Here is an 11,024-nt window from a genome sequence, read left to right as displayed (position 1 = left end):
CAGCAGGGATCTGCCTCCGGCACTCTCATCCAAACAAGCATCCTGGCTTCTGAAGGATTCAACAGATGACCATGTTAGGGCTTGGTTCTCAAAAATCCTGAAGCACAGCTGCCAAGTACCCAGTGAAAGTCAAGAAGATCTTGTATGTGCCACCCACCCCCTCACTGCCCACCCCATGGAGCACAGTACAAGCCAGAAGATTTTTGTTATGAAGGACAGGAAAGGCCAAATGGTTGATAACGTCCAGAGATGCCTGTTTTATTTCTTACTAGGTGATTGCATTTCAGGCTGGTAACAGTAAGAGCAATGACCAACTCAACTTGTCCCTCTGAACTACAAATGAACAATCCCACTCAGCAAGAAGCAATGCTGTCAACAGCTAGTTGGAAGGGGCTGGGTTTTCCAAATAAACGGTTTTGGTTGGCTGTGAGTGGAGCCAGAGGTGAGGCCTGAGATGATCCAAAAGGCCCTGACACCTGATTGAGATAGGCTGAAACCCAGGGAAGCCTTCTACCCCAAATCCTAAGAGCACAGCTGCTAGTTTCCTTTCTGTGGTCAGTTCAGCCCAAAGAAGGAGCTGAGCTGGGCTCAGCAGAGCCAACACAGGGCCCATTTTTAGCTGACCTGTCCTCAGCCTGCACTCCCTAGGGCACAGCCCTTTCTGCAGGTTCTTAGGAAAAAGCTAGGCTTCTGGCAATTGCTTGCCTCTTTTTAAAAGTTCTGCTTTGAGAAGAAAAGGAAACGCAGGGGTAACCAAGGGTGGGCAGAGGCTCCAGGGGCCCCAGGCCCGGAGCCACCGGGCGCTGGGGACACGGTGCTCTTCTGGCAATGCAGGTCCACCGCCTCTTCTTGGGAAGATGGCCGAAGGGGAGAACTTACCAACAACATTCTAAGATGGGAGGGGCTGTCCATTTGAGAAGGCAGAAACTGGGGGAAGGTCAAGATCAAGGGAGAAAGAGCTCGAAGGAAGGAAGAAGCAGCTCTTTCTTATCACATGGGAGGTGCTCCATCAAAGTAAGCAAATACTACGTGAACCATTACTGTAGCTACTCTTTCTCATCAGAAAAGAACACAAGTTACCTTTGAGACCTGGAGCTCCTCCCCTGCCCAAGATACCGACTGACAAGCTGGTGTTCTTCTCCTCAGGTCAAGACAGACCAAGTCACTGAGGAAAGGCTGTCCTGGCGGGCAGAAGTTCAGTGCCAAGACTTCGGGGGCCAGGCCCCCGACCGGCTCCACCTGAGCGCCCGCGTTGTCTGAGCCTCTGGGGCTCTGCGCATGCGCTCTAGCACCCGCGGCAGAGCCGGCGCACCCAAGGTCTGTGCCCACTCGGCGTTAGAACACCCGGGGGCGCGCAAAAATACCTCACCCAGAGCTAGCGACCAAGAGCGCGCTGCAGCCCCCATTCTGGACGGTTACGCCAGCCCCATGAATCCCCGAACAGAGTCTCCAAACACGGTGGTTTCTTCTGCCGCTGGAGAGTATGCGCACCCTAGGGTGCTAGCTGAGGAATTAATGCAGAGAACAAGGCACCACAGAGAGGTTGGACACTTGGGTTGTGTGATTCGGAACACGCTGTAAGAGTCCAAGGGTGACGGGAAGGGAGGAGGGGGAAGAGAAGAATGAGTTTTAAATAAGGTCCCGCGAAGCTGGGGCCCCACTAGATGGGCTCTGGTTTGAGCTTTTCTGCTAGGAAGTCATTCACAAAGGCCTCCACAATGGCGGGGGTGATCTCCTCCACGTCCATCACGTACTTGGCCCGGGCTGACATGTCCAGAATGGTGAGCAAAGGGGCAGCCTCGGGCAGGTTGGTGTAATCTCGCAGGGAGTCAGTCATGTCATCCTGGAAGTCACCAGAAGGAAAGAAAATCGATGAGTTGTCAAGAAAGAGGGCAGAGAATCCCCTGGGCCCGGACTCCCCAGACACCATAGAGTGGAACCCCACCCCACCATCCTGGAGAGCCGCGGCCTCCAGGAAAAATAGGCTCTCAGAACCGGGAGCAGGGAGGAGGGGATCAGGGGACCCTGCCCTACCAGGGCGAGGGGGAGCTGGTTCATCAAATTCACTCTCTGCATCAGCTCAAACCCCAGGTGAGTCATCTTGCTTTATAGCATGAAAGCAACTTTAACTTGTAAAAATGGGATGTCTTTTGATTACTTACTTTTGCAACCCACTCTCAATTATCTGCAGCCCCACTGTGGGCAGAGGGCTATCTGGACTTCAGCTTCCAAATGTTTTTAACTAAACAGCTCAGTCCCCCAACCCCCCACCCCCACAGCTGTAGGGGGCAGGCAGGAGTTGCACAACCAGTTCAGAAGCCCAGGCCTCTGAAGTACTACTGAGGTTTTACACCATCGCTATAGTAATTGTAGGTTCCCAGTGACTGTCCTGAGAGATTTCTCTAGTATGTGGTGTACCCTTAGTAAATATAAAGGCAAACAGAAATCCAAAGACAAGGAGAAAGATTTGTAAGGTGGTAGCCATCTGAGATTGGGCTTCCCAGGTGGCTTAGTGTTAAAGAATCCACCTGCCAATGCTGGAGACCTGGGTTCAATCCCTGAGTCAGGAAGGTCCCCTGGAGAAGGGAATGGCAAACGAGTCCAGTATTCTTGCCTGGAAAATCCCATGGACAGAGAAGCCTAGCAGGCTATAATCCCTGAGGATGCAAAGAGTTGAATAGGGTTGAGAATGCATACACACAGCCATCTGAGGTTACTTTTCATGCTGCTAACAGGAAATGGACGCTCTATACCCATCCCCAGGTTGTTCCACTATAAAATGTGCAAAAATCTCCACTGAATGAGAATACCTGCAGAAAAAGAGCTCATAGTATTCCGGGTCTTAAGGGCTGGCAAGCAGTTTCCGAGACAAAAAACATTTCTTTCTAAAGGGGCAATTTCTTAGGAAAGATAAGTGATCGTCTTTTTTTCCTCCACCCAACAAACAGCACACACTTCCCAGCAATGCCGGGTGATTCAGCATCTCTGGCAGTGTTCACCCAATTCAGGCGCTCCATTTGGGTTAATAAACAATCTTCATGATAAATAGAGGGGAGACACCTGGACAAATCCCATCCATCCAATTCCCATTAGAAAGCCAAGCTCAGTGCCTGCTGCCTCCCCTCCCTCTGAGCAAACATGGGGAGATGAATTTTAATGTCTGTTAAGGCTCGGGAAGGGACAACTTCTGTCTATGGGTGAGGATGGGATCAAGACAAAGGCCCCAGCCCCAGGCTGACTGTGGAGGGCTGGAGTCCTGGGCTCCAAGGTACCCAGTTGGTGCCTGATGGTTCCAGCGCCCTGTGCCCACTTCCTTTCCCACTGTCTTGCTTCTGAGGTTAGAAAACTGGCCAAGAGAGTTGCCAAGGCCAGGAGTCCGGGTTCAGGGCAGAGAAGGTCAGGTTGAGGGTGGGGAGCTGGAGTAGTGGATGCCCCTATGCCCCTGAGCCTCTGCCTAACATCCTGGTCCAGGCTGGGCCAGCCCTGTACGGGACCCTGTGGACAGAGGTAGTGAGAGCTTGTTTCCACATTCACTCCTGATCTCACAGTCACTCCTCTCTCTGCCACCTACTTAATGCCAGGCTTTGGCAAGAAACCTCTCAGAGGCCAGGTCTCATAAATCCTATAAAAGGGATTCCATAATGGCTCACATGGGGCTCCGGGAAAGTGAGCCAGCCTGGGCGCACAGCCCTGCCAGGCCGGCCTCGCAGCAGCCTTACCCTCTTCCAGCCTCACTTTCCTCATCTGTGAACCCCTAAGGAGGGGTAGGTGACGAGCAAGTGGGTGGTGCAGGTGAGGCACCTGGCCTGGCCGGGCCTATAGGAAACCTACCAGCGCTCCTTTTCGGCCTCCTTTCTAGGGCGGCCGCTGGAGCCCTGCAGCCCCGCCTCCACCCCCGGCTCAGCCCTTTCCCTCTCCTGAGCCCATCTTTTCTCTCCAAGCCGCTGTTCTGGTCGAAGGGGTTAGAGTTTAATACATTCAGCGCGGCTTCCATTTGTGCTTTGTGTGGAGTGGGCTGTGTAGCCCAAGGCAGGGCCCTGTGAACCGTCTTTGTTCCCTCCACCCCACGGCTGGGCAGGGTGACTCCAGCTGTCTTCCAGGGGCTCACCGGGCAGCAGCGGCTATTGAGGTGATGAATGGGTGGTTCAGGGTGTCTGGCCGCCCCTGGGATCCAAACACAGCGTGAAATGAGCACGGGGCTCGGACCAACTAGAGGTACAGATGGGAGCAAGGAGGGCAGGTGGGGGAGGGGGGCCCGCTGGCTTCGAAATGTGTGTCTGTCAATAACTGACTGAGGCCAGTGCCTGGGTGGGGAGAGGCAGCTGCGCATGCGTGGAGGGTGGCTCCAGGGTGGGGAACCGAGGGGGCATGGCTGCGCAACCTGCGCAATCTCAGATTCCGCGTCTGCGGGGACCCAGGCTCCCCTACCTTGGGAGCCACTCCCCTACCAGCTGGAGGCCTTCTAGGGACAGGCCTGGGGTGGAAGAGGCAGGGACGCTAGGAACGTAAGCATTCTCCCTGGGCGGAGGGGTAACTGCAGTTGGATCCCCATCAGCGATGGGAAAAGGCCCCTTGGGCGGCTGGGTGTTCGTGGACTAACCAAACAGTCTCTTTGTAAAGCATCAAGAGCCTGGCTGGGACCCAGCCCGGAAGGAGTAAGTGCTGACCACTATCTTTGTGGCTCCCTCGCAGCCGGGGTGGGAGCAGTCTGGGTGCAAGTGGGAGCTTCTGTTCTAGCAGGGCCCCCTGCTGCCTGGGGACTGCTGGGTAAGATGGGAAGAAGGAGGCGGCAGGGGCCGGAACTGGTTTTCCTTGACTGATGACACCTTTTCATGCTCCATTTGTCTGTGGGCTCTTGTAGAAGCACCGTCACCCCAGAACCCCAGGCCCCTTCAGACATCCCCAGGGGCTACATCACTCGTGTTCTAAGGGTCGGCCAGCGGAGCCAGCCCGGGGGGCCCCGGCGGCACTCACCTCCCCCGCCACAAAGAACAGGAGCGGCGCCTCCTCCTCTTTGGCTTTGTACTTGGCAATGATCTTCTCAGCTATTGGCTGGATCAGCTGCTTGGCCGCCTCCGACTCGCCGTCATCCTCAGAATCTGTGACAAGGGAGAGAAAGACACAAAGAAGCACTGGCTTGTCAATCAGATGGACTGGTGCCCAGGTCCTGGCCCGACGCGCCCATCTGGGCGGCCCCTGAATGGAAGCAAAGCCTCCCCTGGGACACCGACCTCGCCTCCTGGATGCACGAGGGTGTGTCCCCAGGCACAGGCCAGGTTCCTCACTGCTCTCGCAGGCAAGCTGTTCTGCATCATGCCCCCAGGAAGAACTAACTTCACCATCTATCACTAATGCCCAGGCAAGCGAAATCCTGTTCACTGAACTACTCACAAACGCACCTTGGAAGCTGAGCCTCTCCTAAGCCAGAACCTGAGGCGCTGGTGGTTTTCTCTCTATCATAGAATGAGATGCTCTGTCCTTGGATCCCTGACTTCCTAATGGAAATGGGAGAAGTGGTGGTGGTGGTGGGTCAGGACTGTGTTCTGATCATCAGCTTCAGTGGCAGCTGGGAGGCACCAGGGCACTGGCATGCCAACTTCATAGCTGGCAGTGGGACTTGCCTGGGAGGGGACAGGCTGACTGTAGGGAAGAACCCCCAACCAGGCTCCCAGAACCCCCTTTGGGCATCTCTTGCTTCCAGTGAACTAGCGTGGGAGCACCTCATCCCTGCTGAACCCCAAAACCGAGAGCCAGTGCAAAGCAGGGGAGGGGGGACAGGTGCCTGCAGAGGACCTTCACCCAGAAGTCCTCCCAGGAGGCCCAGTGTGCAGGCTCAGCCCCATACACTCTAGATTCACCTCTGATTAGCTTGGTGATGCTGGAAACTTGCTTTGCTTCCCTGGGACCCTGTTTCCACATCTACAGATGGCCAGTGACATTCCTAATTGTTCCTCATTCATAAAAGCTTCCCAGGCCCCAGGCTGGGGGCATGTGAGCCTGCAGCAGGCAGTAAAGACCCAAGGGGAATGGGTCCCCAAGGCCATCCTTCCCAGCGCCACTGTCCTCCAAGTACAAGGCCAGCCTGCAAGCCAGGATTCCCTCCCCACCTGGGGGCCCCCAAACCAGACTTCTAGAGAATGGGGGTTGGATGCTACACACATTCTCCAGCCCTCTCACTACAGGCGGCAGCAGCTCAGCCATGATCCGGGTACCCAGACTTAAGTTGGAACCGAGCAATGAGACCTAAGGCAGAGGGTGAGATGGCCCTTGGCCAGCAGTTACTCCGTTTGCAGAAGGAACCAGGGGTCACCCTACGGGTCTGCCGGGAACCTGCCGCAGGTATTCCTGTGTCTTCCTGCAGGGCAGACCTGTCACACACTGAGCACGAGAGGGAGAGGCAGGGAGACAGAGGGGTTCTCAGCCCCAGAGATGCCACCCTGGGGCAGCTCCTCAGAGCACAGGAGAGCAGCAGCAGCAGCAGCTGAGGGGGAGCCCTGGCCTGAGGGGCCCCACCCCCCCGCCCCCCCACAGCTGCTGCGCAGCAGCCCCGCCTCCAACAATGGGTCTGTTCATCAGCGGGCCGAGGGCTTCCTCCCGGCCTGACCTCTTCTTCCCAGCTGGTGGCCGGGAGCAGCTAGAAGGAAAGCAGAGCAGCAACTCCCTGCACAGCCACCACAGGGGAGAAGCATGAATAAATCACCAGGGTCAGAAGCACGGCAGCCAGAGACAAAGACCCAGGCTCTGCGCTGCTGGCGACTGAAAGAAGCTGCAGGGACAGACCCCCCTGGCCCCCTAGTGAGCTCTGCCCATTGTGTCCCACCTGGGGCCCTCAGCTGAGCTTCCTACCTACAAACAGGACGAGGCAGGGGCCCTCGTTGAGCTGCACAGCGTTGGAGTCGGAGAGCTCCAGCACAGGCTTGGGGTGCCAAGGGAAGCCCCTGCATTCCTCATCGTTCAGCACCTCCACCCGCCCCTGCCGCGTGATCACCTCCCCCTGCGGGTCCAGCACGATGAGGGTGGGGATGCCTGCAAGAGAAAGAGAGAGAGAGCTTGGGACAGCCCCCCCGGACACGGTTTAGTCCTTGAGTAGAATCTGGGCTCCACCTCTGAAGAGCCATGGAGCCCCCCTGGGTCTGCAGGGGACTTCTCCACAGAACCCCAAGCAAGTCACCTCCCGCCTCTGGACCTCAGACCCTCCGCTGCCATGTGGTAAACACACTGCAGTTCCCAACTTATCCCACTATGGAAGGATCAACGAGGCTATGCATTTAAGAACTTCAGCCCTGGGTATCAGTACATAGAAGAAAAATGAGAAAGCCTAGAGAGGTTGGATGGAGAAGGCAACAGCACCCCACTCCAGTACTCTTGCCTGGAAAATCCCATGGACGGAGGAGCCTGGTAGGCTGCAGTCCATGGGGTCCGCAAAGAGTCAGACAAGACTGAGCGACTTCACTTTCACTTTTCACTTTCATACATTGGAGAAGGAAATGGCAACCCACTCCAGTATTCTTGCCTGGCGAATCCCAGGGATGGCAGAGCCTGGTGGGCTGCCATCTATGGGGTCGCACAGAGTCGGACACGACTGAAGCGACTTAAAAGCAGCAGCAGAGAGGTTGGATGGCATCATCAACTCAATGGACATGAGCTTGAGCAAATTCCGGGAGATACTGAAGGACAGGGAAACCTGGTGTGCTGCAGCCCATGAGGTCACAAACAGTCAGACACAACTGAGCAACAACATGAGGTCCCCAAGAAACAGGAGCTGCTCCCCTGCCTGCAGGAAGTCTCAACCTCAGCAGGTGGTGTGAATACATACTCCCCTGCAGTGCACACGCAAGGGTGTATAGACCAGCACAGATCACAGCAGGAGGGCCCCCCCAGGGGGAGCACAGGGGGCCTGTTGGGGGGAGGAGCCTGGGGCAGCGGACGGGAGAGGACAGCTGGCCACCATCACCAGCCCCGCTGCCTGGGACGGTTCCAGTGCCCGCTCTGAGGGGGACAGTCCCTGGAGGGAACATACTGGCAGTGCTGCCGCCCTCACATTAGAGTCCTGGGCTGGGGTCAGAGATGCAACACCCAGCTCCCCACAAACCACAGTCTCCCTCCAACCATAAAGCCTCAAACGGAAAAATCAGAGGTGACCCTTTCTGCGTTACAGGGGGGCGTGGGTTTTCCAGCTCCCTGCTCCACGCGCCCCACTCTCTGCTGCTTCTCCTCCAGCCAGGGACTTCAGCCCATGGAGGTAGCCTCGGCCTTGACCTCTGAGGACACTTGTCTCCCCACTGGTCCCTCCCCTCCTTGCACTAACCAGCCACCTCCCCACTGGAGCTGACCGGAGCTAGATGGGCCAGGGAAAGCCAGAGCAATTTAATATTTATAGATTATACAGCTTTGAGTCAGTAGTTTGCTTCACTGACATTTTACTTCTCTGTGGGGGGTGGCAGGGGAGGGATGCTGAGGTACCAGAAACACAGCCGTGGTGTTTTGTAACCTGTGCGGTGGCCGGGGTGGCAGGCATGCAGGGGTGGGCCTACCTTCAAAAGGAAAAACGAGCGTATTATGTTCACACCTATGAGAAGGAGAGGCTTGGCATGTTGGGGAGCAGGTCCAGAGAGAAGCAGCCTCTGGGGACTGCCTTTCCCACCACACACATCGCATACAAATGCACTTGGCCAGAGCCGGCACTTTGGAGGGCTTTTAAGATGCACCCAGAGCACAATAGACACGGGGCATCTTCAGCCTCATCTCATATCTGCTCGGCATCTCCCAGAGACCTGGGGTTCACAATTAGGGGTCTCCCCATCCCAGACAGGGCTGGGCTTGAGTCAGCAGCCTGTAGGGGCCTGGGGCTGGGGCCCATGGCATGAAGGGCCAGCCAGCTGCAGACGAACACCTCCCAGTGCCATGCCCCATCTCAAAATTGCTTTGGCAAAGTTGTTTAATCAGTTTCTGAAATTGGGCAATTTCTAGTGTTGGGTTAAACCAGGGCCCTGCCCACTGCTATGATTAGACACAGCAGCAGGCTTGTTTGCAGCCCAGACATGGGATGCTGGGTTGGTCTGTGGCGGGCAGGCAGGCACAGAGGATGGAGAAGGGAGGGAAAGTAAAATCCAAAGGCAGAGGGGCCTTCTTCCTGGTTTGGGGCTTTGGTTTCTCCAGGTGACTAATGGGCTTCTTTGTTACCATGGCTAAGGCCTGTCTCCAGTCCTTGCCGGTGGTGGGGGAGGCACCAGGACAGCAAGGCAGGGACTTGAGCCCCCAGGTGACTACTGGGGGTTTCTCAGCCAATTCCGTGGAGGGACAGCTCCCCTGGACCCTCCCCACCCCTTCCCAAAAGCCATGCAAAAGCAAAGGCCCCTTGTATTTGGTGCTTTAAGCCCAAGATGACAAGGTTAGGTTGACTGTGGAGCACAAACAGAAAGCGACTTGGTATAGTGAACACAGATTTCAATCCAGAGAAGCCCACTTCTAGCACATGGACTGGGAAAAAGAATTGACAAGCACCAGTCGCTTTCCCATCACTGACCAGATCTTGGGTTAGTTTGGCCCCAGAGCCCTAAGTGTGTACGCCTCTCTGGGGATGAACCAGCCAGAAGGAAGCTCAGTCTCGCAGCATCTGCTCAGTGCTCCACCCAGTGTGGGGACCTCACCCTGGGATGTAAGGCTGTCCTCCTCCTGCCAGTGGTCAAGTCGTCTACCCAAGGTCATCTGCCCAGTAAGTGACCAAGTTGGCGCAGGAAGCCTGGTCTGCTTGTTGGCAAACTGCTGCTCTTTCTACCAGGCCAGTCTGCTGGCGGGGACTCTCACAGCACCATGGGTTGGAAGGCGGTCATCCCCAAGGAGGAGCTGGGCAGGGCAGGGCACACTCCTGCATCCATACCGTCTGCACCACCCACTGCCTCTTCCCTGAGGCTGTGGGAGAAGGAAGCTGAGATATGATCGCCTCTCCCTTTTCTCTCCCATTCACCCGCTTCCCCATCCAGCCCATCCTGCCTTCCCTGTTCCCCCGGCCCCTGAAGCAGGTTCCCCAAAGCAGAGACTTCCAAGGAGAAAATAGGGCAGAGCCTCTAATGGGAAACTTAAAGGGAACAGAAAATTTCTAATCGACACCTTTGTACAAAGTAACTTCCACACCAGCAAAGGGCTTCTCTGAAGGGAATGAAAAGGGAACAGTTCGTCTCTGCTTCTCTTGAACTTGTCGTTTCCCAGCTGGGACAGTGCGGGGGGTGGGGGTGGGGGCGGCAGGACTACAGTGAGGGTTCCAAGGAAGATGCAGACAAGTCATTTAATTGCTCAGAGCCTCATTTATACACCGTCAAATGGGGGTAGTGGGAGTTTCTGATCTTACTTGGGTGTAGGAAGGAGTAAAAAGATGACAAGTAGAAAATGCTTTTGAGCAGGATATCTGGCACAAAGTACTCCATATATATCAGCTCTCTTCATAACTAAGTCCATTAGTATTAGTATCAGTATTATTAGTCAGCCCTAGGTTGGTCATTTGGCTCTTGAGAAGGGATAGAAGACTGGTGCCGAGGACTTCACTGGTGGTCCAGTGGTTATGATTCCACACGTTCACTGTCAGGGCCCAGGTTCAGTCCCTGGTTGAGGAACTAAGATTCTGCAAGCTGTGCAGCGTGGCCAAAAAATAAAAATAAATTAAAAAAGAAAAAGGAGAAGACCTGCTTTAGTGATATAAACAGGAACCTCCACGGTGGCTGGAGGGAGTTTGCTCAAGAAACAGAAGACAGAGGTGAGATCAACACCACAGGCCATGACGCTGCCACATCTACAGATGGTGTTCTCTTACGTGCACCACCCCAAGCTCAACCTCTGGGCGCAGAACACATACTCTCCACTCCTAGAGAGGGCTTCGGCCCCAGGCGCCTCCCTGGGGAGCTCGGGTAGACCATGCCAGAGCCTCCGAATCCCCTTCACCATCTCCCTGAAAACCTAGAGAAGAAAGAAAAGGCCTAAGGAGCTGGCTCCATGCTGTTTCCTCTTGGGAGAGGCCGATTTGTGCGAAT

At 55.6% G+C, this 11,024-nt stretch overlaps 1 protein-coding gene across 2 annotated transcripts in view; it reads right to left on the bottom strand.

Annotated features, from left to right (window-relative positions):
- Positions 1 to 230: 230 nt before the first annotated feature.
- Positions 231 to 11,024, bottom strand: part of NXN (nucleoredoxin) — a 161,724-nt gene continuing 150,930 nt past the window's right edge. For both annotated transcript variants that reach the window (XM_069603055.1, XM_069603056.1), the window contains exons 6-8: positions 6,847 to 7,026; positions 4,975 to 5,099; positions 231 to 1,843 (exon numbers count right to left, since the gene is read on the bottom strand). In XM_069603055.1, the coding sequence (XP_069459156.1) occupies positions 1,661 to 1,843; positions 4,975 to 5,099; positions 6,847 to 7,026 (488 nt within the window). In that variant the 3' untranslated portion in view covers positions 231 to 1,660. The remainder of the gene's footprint in view (positions 1,844 to 4,974; positions 5,100 to 6,846; positions 7,027 to 11,024) is intronic.

Source organism: Ovis canadensis, chromosome 11, assembly GCF_042477335.2.
Source record: "Ovis canadensis isolate MfBH-ARS-UI-01 breed Bighorn chromosome 11, ARS-UI_OviCan_v2, whole genome shotgun sequence".
Classification (NCBI taxonomy): domain Eukaryota; kingdom Metazoa; phylum Chordata; class Mammalia; order Artiodactyla; family Bovidae; genus Ovis; species Ovis canadensis.
This window is presented reverse-complemented; position numbering and strand designations above follow the sequence as displayed.